This window comes from Geotrypetes seraphini, chromosome 13 (genome assembly GCF_902459505.1).
Source record: "Geotrypetes seraphini chromosome 13, aGeoSer1.1, whole genome shotgun sequence".
Lineage (NCBI taxonomy): Eukaryota > Metazoa > Chordata > Amphibia > Gymnophiona > Dermophiidae > Geotrypetes > Geotrypetes seraphini.
In genome coordinates, this window is record NC_047096.1 from 69,942,750 (window position 1) to 69,970,266 (window position 27,517).

The 27,517-nt window shown below is 44.8% G+C and overlaps 1 protein-coding gene across 7 annotated transcripts in view; it reads left to right on the forward strand.

The window, feature by feature from the left end:
• The window catches only part of MARCHF10 (membrane associated ring-CH-type finger 10), a 177,336-nt gene that overhangs the window by 114,090 nt on the left and 35,729 nt on the right, over nucleotides 1-27,517 (forward strand). For 6 of the 7 annotated variants that reach the window (XM_033917637.1, XM_033917635.1, XM_033917633.1 and 3 more), the window contains 2 exons: nucleotides 1,351-1,509; nucleotides 20,088-21,432. In XM_033917637.1, the coding sequence (XP_033773528.1) occupies nucleotides 1,351-1,509; nucleotides 20,088-21,432 (1,504 nt within the window). The remainder of the gene's footprint in view (nucleotides 1-1,350; nucleotides 1,510-20,087; nucleotides 21,433-27,517) is intronic. The other variant, XM_033917638.1, reaches the window with a different exon arrangement.

Genomic DNA, 27,517 nt, shown 5'->3' on the forward strand with positions numbered 1-27,517 from the left:
GAAAGGGACTTGGGAGTTCTGATCGACAAGTCGATGAAGCCGTCCAAACAATGTGCGGTGGCGGCGAAAAGGGCAAACAGAATGCTAGGAATGATAAAGAAGGGGATCACGAAGAGATCAGAGAAGGTTATCATGCCGCTGTACTGGGCAATGGTGTGCCCTCACCTGGAGTACTGCGCACAGCACTGGTCGCCATACATGAAGAAGTACACGGTATTACTCAAAAGAGTCCAGAAAAGATCAACTAAGATGGTTAAGGGCTTGGAGGAGCTGCCATACAGTGAAAGATTAGAGAAACGGGTAGGGAGGGATTGGGAGGGTTTTCTATGTTAATTATAATTTTTTTTACATATTAGATGTATTACATAATATTCAAGATATTATAGAATATGAATATAAGAATGATATGTTGTACTTAAAGTGTTACATGTAGGAAAATCAAGTGTGTATTTATAAGATCATATGACTTTTTCTGGTGCACTTGTTGTAATATGCAAAACTGAATAAAGAAATTAAAAAAAAAAAAGATTAGAGAAACTGGGCTTCTTCTCCCTCGAACAGAGGAGATTGAGAGGCTACATGATCAAAAGATTTAAGATACTGAAGGGGATAGACTTAGTAGATAAGGACAGGTTGTTCACCCTCTCCAAGGTAGGGAGAACAAGAGGGCACTTTCTAAAGTTGAAAGGGAATAAATTCCGTACAAACGTAAGGAAGTTCTTCTCACCCAGAGAGTGGTAGAAAAATGGAACACTCTTCTGGAGTCTGTCATAGGGGACAACACCTTCCAGGGATTCAAGACAAAGTTAGACAGGTTCCTGCTGAACAAGGATGTATGCTGGTAGGGCTAGTCTCAATTAGGGCACTGGTGAGCGGATTGCTGGGCATGATGGACCACTGGTCTGACCATCAGCGGCAATTCTTATGTTCTTATCTATGTAAAAGCATTGATGTTTTTAGAGCAGAACAGACTTATGTGGTTTTGAGGAGTTTCCCCTCACCCCTCTCTAGGACTTGCTAGAAGTTCAGAGTGATGTGAGGTGGAGCATGAAAACAACAGTGGCTCTCTACAATCCTCGTTGTTAATGAGGGTTTTATCCTGCTGGTCAAAACTAGCATTCCTGTTTACAAGAAAGAAGATTAGCAAAGTAAGAACCTAATCTTTCCATAACTTTGCTTCATTTTCTTTGACAAATTATGCAAACAAGGTATAATAGAGTATGATCTTTCAAACTTAATTGCATCTGATATTTCAGCCTTTTGCATTCTTAAAGAAGGGAATCGATGCCTCTTTAAAAAAAGAGTGTTTATGTTTAATAGGGGCAACCATTAAGCTTTAACATTCAACAGCTCCACAGATGCAGATCTTCTCCAAGAGGAAGAAGTTACAACCCAGGAAACTGCCAGATTTGCTGAGCAAGACTGATGTGCAGAGTGCAAGAGGACTGAAGGACAGAGATGGGAAGGCTATACTGCAGCAGATTAAAGGACAGGTTGCTAAAGAGCATGGTAAGGAATGCACTGCTCAGTGGTGTCTCTAGACAGAAATATTTGGGGTGGCACTAGAGAAGGCAAGATAGGTATGGTAAGGGGCAAGTTGCATGACATTTTTGCACATCATACCCACTCTTCCACCCCCCTCCATTTTAAAATTAGCATTATAAATGATAATATCATCATTCAACAAATTTTTCTGTATGGGAGTGGTCTGGATTCTTTACAGGACTGGACAGAATTTTTACATAAACTCTATATTGCAAACTTCTTAATCAACAACTAAACTAAAACTAAACTAAACCTTAAGTTTATATACCGCATCATCTCCACAGAAGTGGAGCTCGACACGGTTTACAGGAATTAAAAAAGAAAGGAACTCCAATGGAAAGAAGAAGGGCTTGGTAAACAGGAAGGAAAGAGGGGACTTAGAATAATGGAGAGGGAGGGAGTAGTTACATTTTGGAGAAAAGCCAAGTTTTCAAATGTTTTCTGAAGTGTTGGAGGGAGGTCGAACTCCGAAGATGGGCAGTAAAGCTGTTCCACAGCTCGGTGATCCTGAAGAGGAGGGATGTTCCAAGTTTTCCTGTATGGGATATGCCTTTGAAAGAGGGGAAGGATAGTTTGAATTTTTGAGTGGATCTGGTGGAGTCAGGACTCGAGGAGAGCCAAGATAGTGGAAAGAAGGGAGGAAGGATGCCGTGAAGAGATTTGAAGGCTAGACAGGCGCATTTGTAGTGAACCCTGAGGATGACTGGGAGCCAGTGAAGCTTAGACAGAAGCGGGGAGACATGGTCGAATTTGCTTTTTGTGAAGATTAGTTTAGCTGCGGTGTTCTGAATCCGCTGAAGTCTGAGAAGACTTTTCTTTGTTAGGCTTAGGTAGATGGAATTTCAGTAATCTAGTCTGGATAGAATCGCTGGAGCTATCTCTCTTAGAACATGCTATACAAAAAAAATACTCAAATTGTGATTATATTCTCATGAACAGCACATGCTCCTTCCACTACCAGACACTTTGGGAGGAATTCTGTAAATGGCACCTACATTAGCAAGCACCTAGCAAAATGGCATCTGCCATATGTCAGTCAAATGTAGGCCTAACTCAGATAGCGACTGGTGCCTAACACATACCATGCCTATACTCTGCCCCTAACCATGCATACTTTTTGCGTAGGCACCTTGGTAAAGGTGTCACTAGGTGCTGTGTCGATATCCGTGCGCAACTTAGTTTTTAAATGTTTTAAAATGAGGTTTTAATAGTGTTTTCAATTAAAATGCCAATTAACCTAATTTGAAAAAATTAAGTTGCACGTGGAAATTGGCTAGGTGCCGCTAATATAGTTGTCATTTACAGAATTCTTCCCCCCCCCCCCCACTTTGTTTAAACCAGATGGGTTTTGTTTGTATGGTGACTCTAAAGTATGAAGAGACCACTAATCCTGAGCACTTTTACAGGCCAGACACTTTGCAAAATAACACAAAGCCCTGCAAAAAGACACTCAAAGCCTTGTACATGAAAATCTTACCAAACCATAACAACCCTGATCCACCTATGAAAAGACAGTGTTTTATATATTAGACTGGGCCCTTGAGTACCAATATACCTGCTACTGGGAAACTGGAACAAGCTGGTTTGTTACACATTCCTAAAGATACTACATGCTAGCAGAATCCTTCAACTCAGTCACACATGCAGAGCATGGACAGACCCTTATCTGATACAAAATAGGGAACCACAAAAATCGTGCTATCACCCCCTAGGCACCTAACTAGCTTGGTTAGTGCGTTTGGGCTGTAACAATACACCAAATACAAATTGCAAGCTAGTGCCGCCTTAGCCTGTAGCGAACGCATGCTCTGGGGCTCTAACATGTTCGTGCCGGCTTCCCTTCTCCCCCCCCCCCCGGACATAAGTTCCGGCTTCGGAGGGAAGAGAAGGGAAGCCGGCATGCACACGTTAGAGCCCTGGAGCATAAGTTCGCTACGGGCTAAGGCATGAAATCTCCAAGCGGTTTTTATTTGTTTTGTTTTTTAATGTTGAGCAGCGGGCAGCAGCAGAATTCACGAGCGGATGATAGCCGGGCGCTCATCTAAATTAGTTGGCGGACCGCCCGACTAAAAGGCCCTAGGGAGAACACTGGGTATCAACAGTTAGTCAGGGAAGCAGTAGAGTAAAGAGGTCTGCCGGAGCCCCGGTTTCAAACAAAGCGGCATTCACAGAACAACAGGATAGCAGAAGTCCTGCGATTGAAGATTTTCCAGAAATAATTGGAGTTGTTCCAGAGAGTCAAAATGTCTGGTCCAGTTATTTATGGTCACAACCATCCTGGCTGGATACTGCAAGCCGTATCTCGGCCCCATAGATTTCAGCCTAGCTCTCAGATCTAAGAATGATTTTCTTTTCTGTGCCAGGTCGGGAACAATAAGAAATTGTTTGTCAGCAAATTTCAGATCCTTTACGGTTTTGGCAGCATTTAAAATTTGTAGGATTTATGGATACCGCAACAATTTTGCCATGATTGGTCGCGGTCTTGTGAATCCAGGTTTCAAGGAAGATGGCGTCCTGTGAGCACGCTCGAATTGCAATGGAAGATCTGATATTATATTGAGTAATTTCGGCAGTGAGTCGGTAAGAAATTTATTTAAATCTGGACCTTCAACATTTTCCATTAGACCAATTATTCTAATATTGTTCCGACAATTACGGTTACAAAGATCCTCATGTTCTTGGTCCAACTTTTTAAAGCGCTATTATGCTTGTTCTTCGAACTGCGCGAAAGAGAGCGCCGCCATGTCTGCTTGATTCTCTAATGATTCAACATGTGTTTTGCAGGCTACAAATGAAACAGTGAGTGAATTTATTTCACTCTTCAGTTCACAAGTAATATCATATTGTTTAGTTATTAGGTCTTTTAAAGCACGGAGTTCATCTAGAACTACATCAGAAGAATCATGCGCAGACTTACTGGTCAATGGCTTCTCCGGAGAAGGAGGATCGTGTTTGGATCTTTTAGACCCAGTAGATTGTGTCGATTGGGTCTCAGATTTAGCAGATTTGTTCATTGACATCTTAGTTATCGATAGAGTCAGAATAGCTAGCAAAAGATGAATTGAAAACTTGCTTGTCGATGATTTAGATGTGGCCATCATATTCTCTGGCTCAACAGCGCCCCCGTCTATATACCTCCTAAAAGATGGTCAAGTTTCAAAGAAGATTTTTTTTTTTTTAATTTCTTACCACTAATACTTTGATAGGACCATATAATCTTTTAATGGGAGATATAAACATTCATCTGGAACAAGTGGGAAACTCAGAAGTGGTTGATGTATTTTCTTTTTTAACCACCTTAGGGTTTATTATACCAGACACAGAAAAAACACATTATAAGGATCACCAATTAGATTTAGTTGCCTTCTCATCAAAAGAATTACTTTGGCCAACGATCCAATATTTACAAGGTGCATGGAAGAAATACATTTGGTCAGATCATTATATTTGTAATTTTGAAATACGTTGGCAAAAGAAGCAATCGTCCTTAAAAATAAAAAATAAAACATAAGGACTAAATTAATTACTAGTAGAGGAAATATAAATTCATCTGAATTTTGGGCCCACTATGAACTATAACTTAAAACTGAGGAAAAAGTTTAGTAAGGAAGTTTTAGATCAAATAGCTCCATTCAAAGCATATAAAAAGAAGTTGAGAGCTTTTAATGAATGGTTTGATGCTGAATTACTAACTTTTAAACAGGAATTAAGACAATTGGAAAGGATTTGGCTAAAATCAAACAAAGAGGAGGATAAGATAAATTGGAGATTTAAATTGAAAAATTATAAAATTCTGATTAAAGAAAAATGTTCCAAATATTATTTACAGAAAATAGGTTCATCTAAAATAAATAGTAGAGAATTGTTCAAATTGGTTAATAGATTAACAGATACTACTTGGGCCCTGAAGAAGGATAATGAAAGCCTCCCATCGTCTGAAACTCTTGCTGAGTTTTTTAATAATAAAATCCTTGATTTGTGAGCAACTATGCCACCTCCAACTATTGACTATGTTTCAAGTTTATTAAAAAGTTTGTTATACCACTTATACAAATTTCTAGGCGGTGTACAGCAATAATAAAAATGGGAAATCATTAAAAATTACACAAATGAAAAACACTGGAGACCAAAAAGTAAACTCCACACAAATAGGGAAAAGGGAAGAACTACAATATTTAAAGTAAAGCACATTTAAAGGGAAAAAACAGTAGGAAGGGAAAGACTGACAATTGTTTAGTCCTAAAAAGGACAGTTTTATCCGAAAGCATCCTCAAATAAGAAAGTTTTGAGTTTAGCTTTAAATTGTTTAAGAGAGGGTTCCATCCACAAATGGGGAGGCAATGAGTTCCAAAGGGTAGGAAAATTATTGGATCTCAAAGTGTTGATCAATTTGTGAGATGGGACAATTAAAAGATTCTGCGATGTGGAACGAAGAGATCTAGCTGGGTGATAAGGAGTAAGAAGTTGATCAATAAATGCTGGATCCCAATTTGGATATCAGGAACATGATCTCAGTGTGGACATGTTTTGGGACCACTTTGATAAGGAGTAAGAAGTTGATCAATAAATGTTGAATCCCAATTTGGATATCAGGAACATGATGTCAGAGTGGATATGTTTTGGGACCACTTTGAGACTCCAAATCGGCATCAGTTTTTAAATTTATTCAACAAATATGCTAAATCTAATTGTTTATTGGATGAATGTCCCTCGACGATTATGAAAACTGCAACACTTGATTTTAAAGTGGACTTATTTAACTGGCTTTCTGTTATACTTACCAAGGGACTATATCATGAAGAAATGGGACAAATCTTGATTACACCTATCCCTAAAGATCAGAAGGTATCAATTGCCCTGAAATCCAATTAAAGGCCCATAGCGAGTATTCCCCTGTTTACCAAACTTTTGGAAAGATTGGTTAATTTAGAATTAGTGAATTACTTAGATAAATTCAATATCCTTAATGAACACCAATCAGGATTTAGAAAAGATTTTAGTACAGAGACAGTTTTAGCCTCAATTCTTGATCAACTTCATGGTCTTTTTAGTAAGGGTACTAGTGCCCTAATTTTGCAATTAGATTTTAGTGCTTTTGATTTGGTAGACCATGAAATATTGCTGAGATGTTTGGATAGGGCTCTCAGGAAGAGTTTGGAATTGGTTCCAAGGTTTCTTGGACAAAAAAATTGTATTGAATGGTTTGTGACGGCAATTATTCCCATTCTTGGAGTAATCCATCTGGGGTACCTCAGGCTTCCCCGCTGTCACTCACTCTATTCAATATTTATATTTCATCCCTAGGACATCTATTGCAAAGTCTGAATTTAAACTTCTATATATAAGCAGATGATGTTTCTATTTTAATTCCTTTAAATGATTTTACTATTGACATTCTAAAACAAGTATCTCATATCATGACCTTGATGGAGCAGTGGACAATCAACTTTAAATTGGAACTTAATACAGAAAAGACCAAACTTTTTCTGGCCAGCCCAAATGATAAAATAACTAAATAATTGTTCACCTAAATGGTTACGACTACCCAATTTCAAAATATATAAAAATATTGGGAGTCATACTAGATTGCCATGAAAGAGCACACTGATTCAGTGATAAAAAAATGCTTTTTTTGCACTACTGAAATTAAAGACCATAAAAAAATATTTTGATCCTTTAGATTATTGGTGCAGGCATTAGTTTTATCTATACTGGACTATTGCAATATTGTTTATTTAGGAGCTTCTAAGAAAGTATTGAGAAAATTGAGAATAGTGCAGAATACGGCTGTCCGATTGATATTTGGATTGAAGAAAAATGACCACATTAGTCCTTACTATTGTTTGCTGCATTGGCTGCCGGTGGAATCACGAGTACTATTCAAATTTTCTTGTATCTGTTTTAAGCTGATTTGGGGATTGTCCCCAACTTATTTTTTATCTCATTTCATGTTGTACAGTCCAACGAGGAAAACTAGAAGTTTACATTTATTTGCTTACCCAAAAATTACTGGTTGCAGATACAAGACTTTTTGGGATAAGACTCACACGTTTCAAGCAAGTAAACAGTAGTTCTGATTGGGTAAATGTATTGGTCAAGCTATGTCGTTTTATGGTGTATTTCGAAAAGTAATTAAGACGACGTTGTTTGACAAATTCATTTCCTAAATGTGGATGCTATTGTTAGTAAAATTCTGTACTGAGTATATTTAAGAAAATTGTTGTATTTTTAATCTTTTATATTTCACTGATTGTCCAGCCTTCTGTGTAAATCGCCTAGATATCGTTTGGTTGTGGCGGTATAGAAGAATAAACATAAGAACATAAGCCGTGCCTCTGCTGGGTCCATCATGCCCAGCAGTCTGCTCATGTGGCGGCCCTGTATACTAGCCCTCTATCTATATCCTTCTATCCCATTTTCCTTCAGAAAATTGTCCAATCCCTTCTTGAACTCCAATACCATACCCTGTCCTATCACTCCCTTTGGAAGTGCATTCCAGGTGTCCACCACCCGTTGGGTGAAGAAGAACTTCCTAGCACTGGTTCTGAATCTGTCTCCTTTTAATTTTTCGGAATGCCCTCTCTTTCTTGTAGTTTTTGAAAGTTTGAAGAATCTGTCCCTCTCCACTTTCTCTATGCCCTTCGTGATCTTATAAGTCTCTATCATATCCCCTCTAAGTCTCCGCTTCTCCAGCTAAAAAGCCCCAGTCTCTCTAATCTTTCAGCGTATGAAAGGTTTTCCATACCTTTTATCAAACGTGTCGCTCTCTTCTGAACCCTCTCGAGTATCGCCATATCCTTCTTTAGGTATGGCGACCAATATTGTTACCCAGTACTCCAGATGCGGGCGCACTATCGCCCGATACAACGGCAGGATAACTTCTTTCATTCTGCTTGTAATACCCTTCTTGATTATTCCTAGCATTCTAGTCGCTTTCTTAGCAGCCGCTGTGCATTGTGCCGATGGCTTCATTGTCATGTCCACTATTACCCCCAAGTCCCTTTCTTGGGAACTCTCACTCAATAATAGCCCTCCCATCGTGTAGCTGTACCTCGGGTTTCTGTTTCCTATGTGTAAGACTTTACATTTCTCTACATTGAACTTCATCTGCCATCTCGTCGCCCACTCCCCTAGTTTGTTCAGGTCCCTTTGTAAATCTTCGCAGTCCTCTTTAGTCCTAGCCCCTTTAAATAGCTTGGTGTCATCTGCAAATTTTATTACTTCGCTTTTCGTCCCTGTTTCTAGATCATTTATAAATACATTGAATAGCAGCGGTCTAAGCACCAACCCCTGTGGAACATCACTCGTGACCTTCTTCCAGTCCGAGTAGTGGCCCTTTACTCCTACCCTCTGCTCCCTGCCCGCCAACCAATTCCTGATCCATTTGTGTACATCTCCTTCCACCCCATGGTTTTTTAGTTTCTGAAGTAGGCATTCATGGGGTACCTTGTCAAAGGCTTTTTGTAAGTCTAAGTATACAATGTCTATGGGGTCCCCTTTGTCCATCCATTTATTAATTCCTTCTAAGAAGTGCAATAAGTTCATCAGGCATGATCTTCCCTTGCAGAAGCCATGTTGGCTTGTTTTCATAAGTTTATGCCTCTCTAGATGCTCCTCGATGCTATCTTTTATCAGTTATGTTATGTTATGTTATGTTTATGGCACAATTTTTAGCGATCTAATTTAAAACTCCTTTTTTCCGCCTCAAAACTGCTCATTTTTGCAAGTGGCTTCATCTGATGGATCCTGGATCCCGCATTAGTTGTGCAGAATTACCAGTTGAAGAGAAGCTGTGAACTGATTGTAAGCTCTTTCGAGCAGGGACTGTTTTCTTATTCTTTGGGATTCTGTGCAGCGCTAGGTGCATGTGGTAGCGCTATAAAAATAATTAATAGGAGTAGTAGTAGATGTGTTCCACATGCCTCAGGAAGCAAGAGGAAGGGATTGGAGCTTCAGGCTCAGCCTCCAGTCAGTCCTCCAAGGCCTTAGATCCCCCCAAATCCCGGAAAAGGGGATGAGATCCTGCTCAGATGATCTGAGCAGCGATGGGGCAAAATACAAGTGCATGGTTGCAGATGATTCAGCTCCTCTTCTCCATTTTGGGGTTGAGCAAGGAGCCTCAGGTCCCCCGAGGCAAGACTTCTCAGATTTTGTTAGCCTTTTATGGAAAGCCTATTTAATGTTACTGGAAAGTGCTGCGCTGCCTACTTGTGCGCCTACTCTGCCTAAGTGATATCATTCTCCCAAGCAGGCATCCCCACCTCATTCCATTTTGACTCCCAGTGTCAGTGACCCTTCAGAGCAGGATTAGGATGATTGGAAATCCCTTTCCATGCCTTTATTTTTGCTGGGCTCTTCTGCAACTGTGGATAATGTGGGATCCCTTTCGGGGTCCAGTAGCCAGGGGGCAGGTGCGGCAGCAGATCACAGTGATGATCCCTCCTTGTATCACCTTTTCAGTTTCCCATGTCATTTTTGACACTCTGTCTATACTGAAGCTCGATGCCCAGCAGCTTTCCACCTAGCAGTGCTCCATTATGTGCGACACTAATGCAAAGGCAAACTTTTTTCCTGCTCACCTGGATCTTACCTCTTTGGTCACTAACCAGTGGTAGACTCCTGAAGGCTCTCTTAAGATGGCCAAGGTTATGTATTGGCTCTATCCCATGGCTCTGGACTTCCAGCAGCTGTTTGTCCAGTCAAAGGTGGACTCCGCAGTGGCGCAGGTGACCAAGTGCTCCTCCCTTCCTAATGAAGGTGGAGTGATGCTGAAGGATGCACAGGACCACAGAGTGGATGTGGTCCTGAAAAGACAGTTTGAAGTACTGGATTTGGGTATCAAAGCTGCAGCAGCTGCCTCCTTCATAGTACGAGCCTGTCATACCAGGCTGTGGACTATCCCCTCATAGCTTGAGGACCTGCCAGATACTCTGGATCAGATAGTGGGTGGGCAACTCAGCCTCCAAGGCCACTCTCAGCAAATTACACTTGAAGGGGCAGATGTTATTTGGCAAAGGGCTAGACTGGCCACCTCAAATTCCTTCCAGATAGTAGGAGTCCATTGACTTGCTGGGGGCAGTAGAGGCAATTTTCGTGCCTCTAGGAGATATTGCCAATTTTCCTCTGGCTACTACTCTGAGGCCCTTTCAGGAGTCCAGATAGAGATTTGGTGGTTATGGTTTGGCCTCCAAGAAGCAGCAGTGACACCAGGAGGACGGCCGATCCTCCTTATATAGGAGGGCAGCTGTCAGCATTCAGGGAACAGATCTTGTCTGCCCGCTGGGAGATGGACATTATCAGGGAGAGGCATAGGATCAAGTTTTATTAGATCCCTCCAGATCTGTTCCTTGACTCCCCAGCCAAATGGCCAGAGAAGGAGGTCAGAGTTTAAGTGACAGTGCAATGACTCTTAGACATTCGTGCCATAGAACCAGTTCCCAAAAAAGAATCGGGCTCAGACAGATACTTTTTATACTTCATAGTGCCCAAGAAAGGCACAGAAGATTGGAGGCCCATTCAAGTCTATAAATAAGGTCCTGAAAGTCCCCTGCTTCCACATGGAAATGGACCACTCTGTCATAGCAGCTGTGGCTCCAGGGGAGTTCCTTGCCTCTCTGGATTTGATGGAGGCATATCTTCACATCCCCATCTTTCTGGCTCAAAGGAGAAATCAGAGATTTCACGTGCTTCAACTCCACTTCCAGTTTGTGGTGCTCTCCTTTGGTTTGGCCACAGCTCCCTACCTCTATACCAAGGTGATGGTGGTTGTACTGGCCCACCTTCGCTGGATGAGTGTCCAGATGTAACCTTACCTGGACGATTGGATGATCAGGGCCCCCTCTCTGGTGGACTGCAAATGTGTGGTTCATCAAATGGTGGGTCTCTTACAGGACCTGACCTGGATAGTCAGCTTCTGAAAGAGTCATCTTCAGCCAACTCAGTGCTTGGAGTATCTGGGAGTCCATTTCAACACAGTGCAGGTGCATGTTTTTCTTACCGAGCCATGCAAACAACTCAGGACGCAGATCCTCATGATCTTGACCCTTTCCTAGCCCATGGCCTGGCAGTATCTGCAGCCTCCTTGGAAGTGGTGCCCTGGGCAAGAGCGCAAATGCACCTATCCAGCTTTTCCTTCTGTCCAGATGGTCTCCGCAACTTCACTTCCTACAGATGCATCTCTCGATGGCAGAGGCGAAGTGCAGCCTGCGTTGGTGGCTCCAAGGGGAGAACTTGGCAAGAGACATGCCTCTCATAATTGATTCATGGGTGACTCTCATGATTGACGCCAGCTCAGGGGCTGAAGTGCCCTCTGCTGCAGTCACCCTCTCCAGGTCAAGTGTTCCCCATTGGGGTGCAAGTGGTCTTGAACTGAGAGCCATTAGGCTGGTTTTGCTAAAGTTGTAGTCTTTTGACTGTTTTAGTCAGGGTGTTTTCAGACAATGCCACCACTGTGTCGTACGACAGACAGGGTGGCACCAGAAGTGCTGCCCTTCACCTGGAAGCTCGGATGATATATAAGTGGGAGGAACTTCACTTGCAAGCTCTCTCTGCTGCCCACGTGGCAGGAGTACATAAGGTTCAAGCTGACTTCCTCAGCCAGCAGACTCTGGATCCCAGAGTGGTCCTTGTCTCAGAAGGCGTTTTCCTTCATAGTTCAGACTTGTGGAAAACTGGGCATGGATCTCATGGCCATAGCCAAGAATGCAAAAGCAGCCTGCTTCTATAGTTACAGATGTGACCGGGCGCGGCCAAGCTGGGCTCAGCAAGTGGCCTTACCCAGTGCACACAAAACCTCAGCAGAACATGAGGTTCTGTTGGTAGCTTGGTATCGGACTAATAAAAAAAACAGATCCAATGACAGAGGTACACTATGCTGGTATAATTTATTGATCAAAATCAAAACAAACTTTCAAACAGGCTTCTTCAGGTTTGTATCACCTGGTGTATCATTGCAGCATTCCAAACACAAACAATTGTCAGTTCCAAGCCCACTATCTCAAAGGAGAAAAAAATCTTGTCCCAAGTGTAAAGTTTTCTTCAAACAAAAATATATCAGCCTTCTCTTAATCTAGTACACAGTCCAAATTTTATCCCAGTTCTCTTTAACAGGAAAAGATTAGCTTATTTCCATTCCTTCTATACTGGGCAACACTGTCTCTCCTATCTCCATATTATAAGCAAGGTCCTCATCAGCCATCTCAGTATCTTGCCCAAACACAGACTCACCATTCTCTGTGGCTTCTATATCACCAACCTCTGCCTGGGCTGGTAGCCAGGAGGTAGACTGTGGCTTCCTGATTCTGTGGGCTGGCAATCCGTGGCTTGCAACCTGCTGACTGGCTCTGGCTGGCTGGATCGGGAGCAGGTGTGTACACTCCTCCCTCTGTATTCGCGGTGGTTACATAGCCGCGAATACGGAAAAACCGCAAATAATTTTCACATATGTTTTCTGTTAAAAACATTCGAAAACTGTGAATAACACATGAGAAAGTTATTAGCTTCCTCCCCTCGCCTGCCGGGTCTTTCCTTAACCCTGGCCCTGTCTACAGAGCAGGGGAGAGGAGAGAGAGAAGCCCACCGCCAACTCCCATCTTGTCGTTTCAACTCCTCCCACCTCACCAAGCCGCTGCTCTTACCCCCGGGTCCCCTCGCGCCCAGCCCGTCTTCTCTCCTCAGAACTGCGGACCCAAATTCTAGCAGTGCTCAGGTCATGGTCTCGGCCAATGGCTGGGCAGTGCTCCAGTCCGGGCCATAGCAACAGGAGCTCGAGGGGGGCGGCGGCAGCCACTGCCTGGCGTGCGAGGGTCCCAGTGGAGATGAGCCCTGGTTGCACTTGGCCTAGTGGAAATGAGGCATTAGCCTACCCCTTTGCAATGGCAGGTATGTACCCCTTTACTTGATTTGGAATAGGTGTTAGTGGCATGGATGATGTAACGCGAATAGTCAAAACCGTGGGTACCAAAACCGCAAATAAGGAGGGAGGAGTGTACTCTGAAGCTGGCCCTCCAACTGCTTCTGGAGCTGGCACCTGCTTTGAGAAATCTACCACCTTTTCTTTTACTGCAAGAAGCTGATTAGTCTTCCCTGCTGATTAGCCTTCCCTCAGAGCCCTTCTCATCTGGCCTAAACCAATTTGAGCCTGATTGGGAGTGTCTTGTATTTCAGCCCTGCTCTTTCCTTTCCTTGCCTCTATGCCTGCTGGGGGATGTAGTCTTTCCACTTGTTTTCTTATAACTGGCTTAGGTAAAGCTAAACCAGATCTGCCTGCTTTAGGCAGGACTTTAGGAGGTTTCATTGCTGGAAGGCTTGACTTGTAAGTATTCCTAGGAGCTGCTTTGTGAATCTCTGTGACACAGAGTTGAGCAGGGAAGCACAGGGCTGGACGTTCTGGTTCAGCTCTGGCCCACAGATCTGCTTCTTTGTGTATTTCCACCATGGGCTATGGTGATCATGGTGACTCCGGATGGGCCCCCAAAGACCTTGGTATGCAGATCTGGTCTACATAAGAACATAAGAATTGCCGATGGGTCAGACCAGTGGTCCATTGTGCCCAGCAGTCCGCTCATGCGGCGGCCCTCTGGTCAAAGACCTGTGTCCTAATTGAGACCAGCCCTACCTAAGTACATTCCGGTTCAGCAGGAACATGTCTAACTTGGTCTTAAATCCCTGGAGGGTGATTTCCCCTATGACAGACTCCGGAAGAGCGTTCCAGTTCTCTACCGCTCTCTCGTTCTCCCTACCTTGGAGAGGGTGAACAACCTGTCCTTATCAACTGAGTCTATTCCCTTCAGTACCTTGAATGTTTCAATCATGCCCCCTCTCAATCTTCTCTGTTCGAGGGAGAAGAGGCCTAGTTTTTCTAATCTTTCGCTGAAAGTGACCCAATTTTATGTGAAATCCTTTTTTATTAAATAAAGAACACTACAATAAGAACTCCAGCTGAAAACCATGTTTAACAATAAGAGCGGACTCCGCGGAGGACTGTGCTCTGATGTCCTCCACGGTTACAAACAATATACCTCCCTGCCTCACAGAAGCCCCCTCCTGAACTCCCAAACCTCCCCCTCTCCCAACAGAGATAACCATTATGCATAGGCAGCGTACAGAGATTAAGCTTGTAAGGCAGAGTACCATTGTAAGCGATTCAGAACATGGCTATGACTCAATGGTGACAAGGTGTCCAAATAGGGAGTCCAGGTGTCCACAAAGGCTGTACTGCGGCGGCGAGAAGAAGAAGCCAGCCGGGCCTCCCAGCCCATGAGTTCATGCAGTCTGTTTCTCCAAAACCAGAGAGATGGTCAAATCTGGAATCCAATGCCTGTACCACCGAAGAAGACAATGCGGCAATATGAGCCTCCGACAAGGGGAGCACGGAACTCAAGTCCCCTGCCGCCATCTTAGGTTCAAGCCGCGCCGATCTAGTCTCCCTTTCTTTTGTAGAGCAGCTCGATTTACTGCTCATGACCGGGCTGGTGTGCTGCAGGAATCTGTCCATGCATGACCCCAAAGGTCCAGGAAAGTGCAGGCCCAGCAGAAAAAAGTAAGTTTGGTGCTGAGGGATTCTGGGCCCAGGAGCACAAGTAAGGCACGTCTCACTCGGCTCAGCACATCACGTGACTCCGGTTATCATGTTTATAATCCGCCCGCCTCCGAAGCAGGAACTCCTGAAAGCGAGCATCATGGTAAAGCTAACACGGAAACCGCCACCCCCTCGGACTACTCTGGGATTCACTCCATGACCAGCGAAATCCCACCCAAGCGTGATCAGATATTTCAATGGGGCCCAGTTCTACCCCCTGCACCTGGGGCAGCAAAACACGCGAGATAAGCACCAAATCGATACGGGATAGTGTCCCATGAGCCCGAGATAAATGAGAATAGTCCCACTCCAGAGGATGCAGTACCCGCCAAACATCCAACAACCCCAACGCATATTCCAAAATGTGGGCCCCTGTACAAAGCTTAGCAGCTTCCCTCCCAGTGGAAGAAGAACGATCCAAGTGCAGGTCAGGGACCTCATTGAAATCCCCCCCAAGAAGCAGAGGAACATCACCGAATTGCAAAAGTTGGTTGCGAAGACCCCGAAAAAACCGAGCCGGAGGATTGTTAGGGGCATAAATATTCCATAAGTAAAAGAAAGGCCCTTCCGAATCAGAATGAGAACCCCACCCTTATCCCCGACCGCAGGCGCCTCCAAGTGAGCCCCCACCCACCAGATACAGAGCTTAGCATGTTCCACTGAGGACAACCGGGTCTCCTGCAAAAAAGCAATAGAGGTTTTAGAATGATTCAAACGTTGTAAAATTTTTTGTTTTATGGGGGAATGTATACCCCCTACGTTCCACGAGGTTAACGTATACTCCAGAACAGGGTATTCAGAAGAAAAAGACCACCAATAGATACCTCCCATAGGGTGCCAGAAGGGTGTCCCAGCCTCCACCCCTCCAGCTCAGACCGTGGGCTCCCAAACAGCCCCCAAAGAAACTCCTGCCGCCTGCAAAAAGCGAATGCCCCTCCCCCCCACCCACTGAGAACCCATTCCCTCAATCCCAACAAAAAAACTCCCTGAAAACCCAGCCCTCCCCCCACCCCAGCCCCAAGAAACCTCCCACTTCCCCTTCCTCCTACGTACAATCCCACCCCCACCCTACTTCCCTTACCTCAAACCCAGGACACCTCCAAACTGGTGTCACTTCCAGGAAACTGTGTACATCCACCCTGGGAATCCTTCCATAACACCCCACCAATAGGCTAGGACCCAAGCTACAACCAAGCTGCTCCTAAGTGAAATGCAAGAAAGGAAGAAACAAGAAGGGCACCCCTAGAGCGCAACAAAGGAAGTCAATACTGAAGATGAAGAAGGAAGCCCCAGAAGCCCCCCTCCCCCCTCCAGCTCCCACATGCACACAACAAACCACCAACCCCCCCTCACCCCCATACCAGACAAATGTCCCAAAGAAACCATACCAAAAATGCAAAAATAGCAAGAGACAAGAGGCCCCCCACAAGGGAGGTACCGCAAGCCCCAGGCTAAGGGACCATAGGAGGCCCCCTCAACAAAGTCCAAGGGGCGGAGGGCAGTCAGGACCCTCCGACGATCATGTCCTGTCGTCCTCTGTCGCCCGTCAGACAGGGCCCTCCGGGAACTGCTCCGTGATGAAACGTTGCGCCACCTCCAAGGTGTCAAAATGATGGGCCCTGCCCTGATGCACCACTCGCAGACAGGCCAGGTACTGCAAGGAGAAAGTGATGTGGCGTTGGATGAGCCGGGTACAAAAGGGCGAGAACCGTCAACGAGCCTGAGAAACTTCTGCGGAATAGTCCTGGAAGCAGAGGATTGCTCGATTCTCGTACAACTTCTTTCCCTGCCGCAATGCTCTCAGGATCTCTACTTTATGACGGTAATTAAGAAGGTGGCAAATAACCACCCTCGGGCGATCTGCAGACTCCCGACGAGGCCCCAGACGATGAGCCCTCTCGACTCTCAAGGGACCCAGAGTCCGCGGAATGGACAGGGACTCTGGCAGCCAGCGCTCTAAGAAATCCCCGAGCTCCGTCTCCTTCAATGATTCAGGCAGGCTAATAAAGCGCAGGTTGTTGCGGCGCGGTCGGTTTTCCAGATCGTCGAGCTTTGCCTGCAATGCCGCGATGGTAGAAGTATGCCCTGCCTGCTCGTGGGATAGGTGCTGAATCGAGTCCTCCGTGGCGCTAACATGCTGCTGCGTCTCCCGTACCTCCGAGGTGAGCGTTGCAAAACGCTGATCCAGCGTATCAAGTTTATCCAAGATATGCTGCAACTTATCTCCCAAGGAGCTCTCAATCACCACCTGGACTTCTGCCGTGACTTCAGCCACCCATCCGGAGTTCGGGGCCTCTGGAGACGAGGGCGCCACGTGGTCCGCCATTTTGAGGTCTGGGTGTTTGGACCTCCCTGCCAGTCGGGAGAGCTTGGAGGCCATCGCCCACAATTGAGCCCGCACCAACAACCGGTGAAGAACACTCCCGCCCGACACAGGGAAAAGAACGGGGAGGCTAGATGCCGGTAATTAACAGATCCGAGGACGGGTGTATCGGAGCCGCCGCAGTTAGCTGTTTACAGCTCCATGTTTCCGCCGGAAGTCCTCTGACCCAATTTTAGGACTAGAAAACAGAATGTTTTTCAAAATATTCTAGGTTTCCAAATATTCTATGTATCACAGTAGACAATTTACAAAAGTATTAACATGGATACGAAATTGGGGGGGGGGAAGGAGAGAGAAGCAAGACTATTTTGCAAGAACTTTAACTAAAACCTCTTCTAAACTCTCCCTAGAAAGACATTCACTGAAATATTTTTTTTTAAAGATGAATGCATCATGGAATGTTTGTGACAAAGTATATAAGAAACCTGAAATATATATGTGCAATATTTATCTTTTATTCCCCATCCCAAGAAGTTATTGAAGCCACAGTCAACAAGAAACCACTATAAATTGAGTTTGACCAAGAATATTTCCACTGGTTACAAAATCAACATGCAGAGTTTTCATTTCAGGTAAAGAACCTCAAGGACTTACTTTTTGCCCACAATTTAATAGCTCTTAATGTTAGCCTGAAGTTTTCTTTGTTTGGTACCAAATGCAGAATTTCATCGGTAACTCTACAACCTGAAAAAAATTTAGAAAGGCTTATGTTTCTGTGTCTCAAATCCATATGTTCTAATTAGTAAGAAATTATGAACATTTCAAGATCTTTCATAAAAAAAATTGCACACCTGAACATACCCTACAACAGGGATCTCAAAGTCCCTCTTTGAGGGTCGCAATCCAGTCTGGTTTTCAGGATTTCCCCAATGAATATGCATTGAAAGCAGTGCATGCACATAGATCTCATGCATATTCATTCAGGAAATCCTGAAAACCCGACTGGATTGCGGCCCTCAAGGAGGGACTTTGAGACCCCTGCCCTACAAGGTGAGAAAAACCTTAAAAATTGCTTTTCCCATCATGTCAGCTAGTGAATAGGACTATGAAGAGGGACTGCAGAGAGGCAGATCCCTGAAGCTGCCTGTTCATCCAGGGCTAGATTCAAATAGGGCACTGGTCTTTGACCTAAGGGCCACTGTGTGAGCGGACTGCTGGGGATGATGGACCACTGGTCTGATCCAGGAGTGGCAAATCTTATGTTCTTAGGTCTTACGGGCATGGCTCTTGACCGCATGGCCTTGATTTGGAAAGACTATTTGGAGGTTGTGGTTATGACCCTCCTTAGGGCTAAGAAGCCTGTGATGGTTGTGGCTTATGTTAAGACCTGGAAGACCATTCAGTTATGGTGCACCAAGGGGCAGGTAGAGTCAGAGAGAGCTCCCATTCCAGTGATCCTTGCCTTCCTGCAAGCTTCTCTTGAAAAGGGCTTTGCATCTTGTCCTTCAAAGTGCAGATAGCCAGTATCTCATGCTTTTGGACTTGGAGCGGCCTTTGGTCTCTAGCTTCTTACCCGGATGTCTCTTAGTTTCTGAGGGGACTATCAGACTGAGACCCCCATTGTGCAGACAGTTCCTGTCTTTGGACCTCAATGTGGTCTTGAAGGGCCTGTGCTCCTTATGAGCCTATTTTGGAGGCTATCCTGCTAGACCTTACAGTCAAAACAGTGTTATTGTCCGCCAGTCTTGGCAAGAAGGTATCTTGGAATTGCAGCCCTCTTCTATAGGGAACCCTTTCTCCGTTTTACAGAGTTGGGGGGTTTCTCTGTGCACGGTTCCTTCCTTTCTTCCCAAGGTGGTCTCCGCCTTCCAAGTTAATCAGGAACTTCATCTGCCCGCCTTTCAGCCTACAGGTTCAGCCAAATAGGATAAACTTTTGTGCAAGCTGGATGTTCCCAGGGCTCTGCTCATCTACTGTATTTAAGATTCAGAAAAGATGTGTTTCAGGTCCTGGGGGTTTCCCTCTCTCTTTCCTCTTAGGAGGGTCCTATAACCCATGTTCATTACCCTTAGTAGATCGGCTCTTAATTACTCATGTGCTTGATTTATTGTTCACTGTTTACTTGTTAATTGGTTATTAATCATTGTTCTATTTTCTGAGTTTCAGAACAGAGCAGAATATGATTATTACCGGGGGAATTCCCCAGGCCTCTCCTTCTCTTTTCTTATGTTTCAGTGTAGTTTGATTGCTTTGGTACCAACTGAGGGGGAGTGCTGTGCTCCATTGCAGAAGGTGAGGAGTTTAAAGTTCTTAAAGGGATATCCTTCTGCAGTTCACTGGAAATGGGAATCAACAGCTCAAGTATGGACTCCTGTGTATTTTAACAGAATCCAGATTATCGAGGTAAGAACCTAATCTGTCATTTTCATAGGCTCAATAGATCAAACACTCTGCCTGTTGCATTGTGTGCAGGAGCAAATCTGAAATAATAGCTAATTTGTCTAAGTTATTTCTTGTAAAGTGTGTTATGATATGTGCTCTACTGGGTTTATTAAATGAAAAAAAGCCAATCCCTGAAGTTTGGAAGCAAAGACTGGTAAACCATTAGATCCTTAGGTTTTAAATGTGTTGTCAATGCAGATCCACTGATGGAGGGCAGTGTGCAGATTAGCAAGGCTGAAGCCAAGGATGACTGCCAACAAAGGAAAAATAAGTCAGACCATTCCAGCAAGCCAAATGTAAACACTAGAGCAGCTTTTCTGCAAACTTATCGGTCTCCGAATCTGTCATCAGCACCAGTTTCTCCAGGAGCCAATGACTTTTTGTCGCAAAAGAAATCAAGCGAGTCATCGAGAGTATCTACCAGAAGAGTGCAATCAAGATTTTCTCCTTTTAGGTTCAGAGATGAATATTTCTATAGTCTATTGGAACAGAACACTGAAGATGCCCCAGAAGGAAACAAGGATATCAAAGATGATCAGTTTGAAGTAGAAAATCTTTCATGTACTGCAGAAGAATCTCCTGTCATTTTAAACAAGACTGATAGACTGGGCAGGAGATCTTCAAAGCAAATCATGCATCCAAGCTCTGGAGAGGAATATGGTGGTATCAGAATTGTGTCATCAGATGCAGCTGAACCTTTCAATAAACCATTAACACAAATGGCTGCATCTCCTGAACATTGTATGCTAGAAGGAAAGACAACTACAGATCTTTCTGATGAGAATTCTGGGTTAGATGGTAATAATGAAATGGAAAGGGAAACCTCATTCAGCCCAATAAATGCCAACCTTCAACAGTACTCTGACAGTACTGTTGCTGCAGAGGCTTTTAGTACCAGTCAGATTATTGTGGACAGTACACCTCCCTTCTGTGTTCATGATGAAGAATGGCAAGCCAATGAAAATCCTCAAGGTCCTTCATTTGCCTCACGTGCAAGAACACCAACTCATACACCAATATTAATTTCTTCTTATAACCTTCCAAGGCCATTAATGCCTTCTACACAAAGAGAGTTGGTCTTAAACAATCCTGTTGGGTTGGAGCTGGATATGAATGGAAGCCCAAGAACTCCTTTCACACTGATGGGAAATAGAGATTCTTTAACTAGGGTAGAAAACCAAGACTCTTTATCGCTTGTGAACCAGGAACCTGAAGCAAGTGTCAGGGATCCTCAGAATATCATGAACAGCCCCGAAGGCCCATCTCCAAGGGGTGACCTACATGGAGAAATAATCACATCTGATTCACAGAGGTCTTCTTCGACTATGAATGCTCCTTATCCCCTGGCATTACTGAATGTTGCAAGCAACCATCAATTAACAGGAACACTTCAAGAGCAATTACCGTTTACTCTGGTGACCATATCTGATCTCCAGAACCAGGCCAGTGTTATAAGCACAATAGCAGCCCTTACTGCAGCCAGTGAAAAAGAGAGAAACAAACCCCAGGCTGATCCTGAGAAGCTGAAGAAGCTGCAGGAAAGGTGAGGCATTTTGTTATAAGATAAAGCATTAACGGGATCAGACCCATATTATCCTTTAGCTCTAAGCAGGGTACAATAAAAGTACATACACAATAAAAAATAAAATACAAACAAAACAAACATAGACACAATAACAATTATCCTCTATAATAAAACGCTAAGCGCGCATGCACACTTAGGGTTTTGTAATCGCTGCACCATGCTATGTCCCTCTGTGCTGAATTCCATTTTGGAACACGGAGGCAGGGAACACACCGGCAACTCCCAGCCCCCAGCACACCCCTCCCCCAAAGCATTCCCCTTTCCCTCTCCCCCTTTTGTGCCATGCCTGCCTGCTCCGTGGCCCCCTTCTGGTCCCCCCCTCCCATCTTACCCTCCCTCCATCCATGGTTCCTGGTGTCTTCTGGCCCACTGGCACGAACCACTGCCGCTGCTGCTGCTCCTCTTCAAAGCAGTCTGTTGAGGTTCGCCGGCCAGCTTTAGTAAACCTCACAGGCCACTCTCCACCGCGATAATATGTTCCCTCTGATGCGATTGCATCAGAGAGAACGTGCTACGAGGTGGAGAGCGGCCTGCGAAGTTCGCTACAGCCATCCAGCGAACCTCAGCAGGCTGCTTTGTTGAAGAGGAGCAGCAGCGGCGGCAGCGGTTCGTGCCAGTGGGCCAGAAGACACCAGGAACCATGGATGGAGGGATGGTAAGAACGGGAGGGGGGAAACAGAAAGGGGCCATGGAGCAGGCAGGCATGGCACAACAAGGGGCCAGGGGGAGAGGGAAAGGGGTTGCTTTGGGAGGAGGGGTGTGCTGGGGGGCAGACAGCAATCATGCTTTGCTCTGGGAGGGGGGAAAACCGAAGGAGGCCACGGAGAGACAGGCAGGCATGGTGCAACAGAAATAAAGGCAGGCAGGGAGCCAGGGAGACAGACAGAAAAAAAGACAGCCAGACAGGGGGCCAGAGAGAGACACAGACAGAAAGAATGACAGACAGCCAGACAGCATCCAAGGAGAGAGAGAAAAAGAAAAAAAAAACCAGACAGACAGACATCTACTCTAGCACTCGTTAATGTAACGGGCTTAAACACTAGTTCCTATATAAAAATGGTAGCTAGCCAGCTCTGTGAATACTTGTTAGAATATTACTTTTTAGAATATTACTTTTATCTGTTTGTTTCTTTTTTGTTGGCTGATTTAACTATTACGGTATGTTCCACAACATTTTCTTTTCTTGCATTGCAAAAGCTCTTCCATATTTGATCAGCTATAGATTTGTCTGTTGGTGTTCATAAAGTTTAAATCTGCCTTTACTTAAGCAGCTTACCAGAGTTATCCCTAGAGTATATGGAGCCAACAAAAATATAGCCAATTAACCTCCCCCCCTCCTTTTACTAAGCCATGGTAGAGGTTTCTACCATGGTCCAGGGTCCTAAATGTTCTGACACTGTTCTGACACTCATAGGAATTCTATGAGCATCAGAGCATTTAATGCTCCAGGTCGTGATAGAAACCTCTACCACGGCTTAGTAAAAGGGGGATAACAGCAATGTTCAGTACTTAACTGGTTATGGTAAAACCACATAAAGATAGGACTGACTTTTATGTGGTCCTATTTATGTGGTTACTTTGGCAAGCTAATTGTTGAATACCAGCATTTAACTGGCTTAGTGCTAACTGGAGCTCCCCAAATAGCCAGTTTCACTTTGGACACTAATTAGACATTTTCAACACCACTCTGGCTAATATATCTGATTAGCCACAAAAATTGATTTATCAGGCCAGGAGCCATTTTTGGCTGGTTTAATCACTTTGAATATGAATATTGACCCCATTATTATTAAATAAGAAACCAAGGTTTCTAAACACTCTGAAAAAGGTGTTTTTACATAAAAGGTAATAGATGCATGGAATGGCTTCTCAGGGTAGCTGGTGAAAACACAATAACAGAACAAAAATTCAGGAAGAACCCTGAGGTAAGCAGAGAAAAGACATAGTTACAAATAGGGGGAAGCCATGGATCTGCCGCATTGCTCTAGTGGGAGGGTGGGGGGGGGGTGGAATTGGCAGGCTATATGTGTCGTTGTTCTAATATTTTGTTATTTGTTTTTTTCAAGGAGTTTTGGAGTCCAGCTCTGGTTGTGTGAAATATAGCACAAGCTGACCAATATTCAAAGTGATTTAAGTGGGGAGTGTGGTACAGTGGTTAAAGCTACAGCCTCAGCACCTTGAGGTTGTGGGTTCAAACCCACGCTGCTCCTTGTGACCTTGGGCAAGTCACTTAATCCCCCCATTGCCCCAGGTACGTTAGATAGATTGTGAACCCACCGGGACAGAGAGGGAAAACTGCTTGAGTACCTGAATAAATGCATGTAAACCGTTCTGAGCTCCCCTGGGAGAACGGTATAGAAAATGGAATAAATAAATAAATAAATAAATAAACAAGGCTCCTGCCTACTTAAATTGCTTGGAGCTGTCCAGCTACTTTAAATAGATCTGACCAGCCATTTAAAAAAAGGGCAGGTCAGGAGCAGTACAGGGAGCAGCACTAAAGAGGAGCTGGCAGTTATGTAAGTGCCAGCAATATTCAGTGCCAGCACCTGCATACCTAAAAGGACAAATTTAGGATAGCAGAAGGTTGCAGCTACCATTTTGTTATGGCAGCTGCTAGGAGCAGGAGCGAGTGGGGTTCACTCCTGCCTAATGTGACCATTTATTTTTTTCATCAAAACGGGACATCTATTAATATTCAGTCCCGCCCCCAATCCTGCCCTAGCCCCCGCCCACAATTTCTTCCATTCATTTTCTTGTACACACAATATCTTATTAATTCATAATGGTAAACATAAAATATTTAAAAAACCCCCACAATGCACACTGTACTCAGAGAAAATATTAATTATCATTTACGAGTTTCAGGGTTTTTTCAAAGACGTCAAGGCAGATTACTTTAAAATATGCAATGTCACCTCAGTAACTATAGAAAAATAGACAAATATAGTGCAAAATATAGACAGCAGATATAAATTCTCAAAACAGACACAGTTTGATCATTAAATTGATAATAAAATCATTTTTCCTACCTTTGTTGTCTTGTGATTTCATGAATCTCTGGTTGCATTTCCTTCTGACTGTGCATCCAATCTTTCTTTCTTTTGCATTCAACATTTCTTTCAGAATCCAGCCCCATCCCCTTTGGGTCCAGATCTCTCTCTCTTTTCCCTCTGTTACCCTCCCCAGATTCAGTGTCAGTTCTCCTTTCTACCTTTGTTCCAGGTCTCCCTCTCTCTCCCCCTCTGTTTGAACCTCTCATAGTCCTGCATCTGCCTCCTGTCTTTCCACTTTCGTCAAAGCCTTTTTCTCTGTAGTCTTTCTAATGTGCTTACAACCCCCCCTTTCTCTGCCTCTTTCTCTCTTTCTTTCTTTCTTTCCTTCCTCCCTCCCAGCAGATTTTTGCATATCTCTCTCCTCCTTTTTTCCCCTCGGATCTAGTATCTGTCTCCTTCCTCTTTTCCTCCTCCCAGGTCTGGTATCTGTCTCTTCTCCTCCCCCCCTGCTCTGGCATCTCTCTCTCCGCTCCCTTCCTCCTGTTCTTCCTTCTCAATTTATTTTCTGCCTCTGTCTTAATTCTTTTTTACTATTCAGTCCTCAATTTCCCTTTCACTGTGTCTACCTATAGCTTGCCACCTCTTTCCCTCACCCCTTCCAGTAACTAACTCTATCCTCTTCCCTCAATCCTGCATGTGCCCTTTTTTCTTTCTCCTCCCCACTTCCTTCCAGCATCTGCTCCCCCTTTCCCTCACACTTCCATTCAGTGTCTGTTTCCCTCTCTCTACCCCTTCCATCTACTGTTCACCCTCTATCTCGCCCCTTCAATTCACTGCCCTCTGTGCTCTTTCTATCCAGTGTGCACCCTCTCTCTCTCTCTTCCATATGGCATCTTCCCTCTATGCTCCTTCCATAAACTATCTATCCCTTGCCCCTTCTCTCCTTTGTACATGATTGATTTCAACTCTGTCACCTCTCCGTTTTTCTCTCTCTGTCACCACCCCCTCCCCCTCCCCTATGCTCTGGCATCACACTCTTCTCCTATCTTTCCTTCCCACCTCACAGTCTGGCATCATCCCTTCTCTGATTCCCAGCATCTCTCTCCTTTCCTTTTCTTCCTCCTCTTCCATGTTCTGACATCTCCTCCTTCCTTTTCCCTTGGTCTGGCATACCTTCCTCCTTCCCTCCAAGCCCTGGCATTTCCTTTCATTCTCTCCCTCATCTTCCTTCAACACTCTCCCCAATTCTCTCCCCCTCTGCTCCCTTTCCTCCTTGTCACCCAAGGCCTGGTGTCCTGAACTTCATCGGGCAGCAGCAGCATTCACAATTCACTGCTGTTGCCGGCTTCAGGCCTTCCTCTCTGTCGGGTCCTGTCTTCATGAAAACAGGAAGTAGGCAGGACCTGGCAGAGAGCAAGGCCTGAACCCAGTGACAGCAGCGAATTGTAAACGCTGCTGCTGCCCGAAGATGGTAATGGAGCACCCAGGTAGACCGCTTCTCCCCCCTCTCAACTGAACCCCCACTGACCCTCCTATCTCTCCCTCCCAACCCTCCCAGCGAGTTGACAACCTCCCTCCAGTAGCAACGGCAGCCGCAGCAAACTAAACAGGCTGCTTCACGGCTTTCTCCTGCCCGCGAATCCCTCTGCCGCATCACCGATGACATCATCAGTGACGCTTCACCGGCAGGAGAAAGCCACGAAGCAGCCTGTTTAGCTTGCTGCGGCTGCCGACGCTATTGGAGGGAGGTTGTTAACTCGCTGGGAGGGTCGGGAGGGAGAGATAGGAGGGTCAGCGGGGCCTGAATCCAGGCTGCGATCCCCTGTCCTGTTGTCCCCACTCACAGCTTCAGGACGCCCTCTCTGAAAACGGGACATTTTGGCGTCCCGAAGCTGTGAGTGGGGACAACGGGACAGGGGATGTGAAAAAGGGACTGTCCCGTTCAAAACGGGATGTATGGTCACCTTACTCCTGCCCCAACTGCACCACCAGAGAACCCCATCAGGACCACGAAGGATGGGAGGGTGCTTCTGATTTGTGCTTGGGTAAAAGGTATTTGGGGAAGGAGAATCTGTAGGAGGTAGCTGATTTGGGTGGGTGAGAGGGGGAAATCGGAACGCTCAACCATAAAAAATGTATGCCTTTCCCAGCTGATATTCAGCCAGGGCCTGCATAATTTTCTTATGCTGGCCCCTTCTGAATATTGACCAGGACCCGCATAAGCTCCAGCTACCTGGAGAACCACAATTAGCTCTGGATGCCTGGATATGGTCTGGCATGGAATATCTGAGGCTAATTGTACCCGCAGCTCTCAGCATTTTAAAAAAATGCTGACCATCACGGGCTGAATATTACCCCAAAGTGTTCTAGGAAATGTAGTTCTACCTTCTTTAGCAATATATAAGACAACATGATAATTACGATGTGAATTTGAAAACCAGGACTGCTGGATCAGAGAGTAGGAAGCCCAGGAATTTCCTCAGCAAATGCAGAAATAAAAATCATGATTTTGCCTTATTCAGCACTTACCACCAAGTCGAGACATATGGTGCAGCAGAATCCCACTTGCGGTGTACTGATGAAAAAAAAAAATAGTGTGTGTGGGGGGGGGGGGGGATGGGAGGCAGCTGAGATCCTAGAATACAGTATAATTTTGTGTTGATTTTAGACTTCTATCTCTCCTGTCAAGGCATTTTAAGAAAGTAGAAGCCATCAGGATTAATACACCTCCAAGCACAGCTGATTCTTTCTGTTTTTTTGCCTAAATAAAACTTAAGAGTTAAAAATCAGCTGGCACAGTGTCCCTGCTATTTATGCACTGGCACTTATCTTAATATTCAATGCTGCTATCTGCATAGTTAGTGGCACTGAATATATATATATAGAGAGAGTGGTCACCTTGCTGGTACTATACATTTTGTTCAGACCTGTTATTTGTCTAAATCGGGGTGCCCAATACGTCGATCGCAATGACCAGTAGATCGGGAAGGCAACGCAAGTCGATCGCGGAGCCCATCCTGGGCTCCGTGATAGACTCGTGTTGCCGT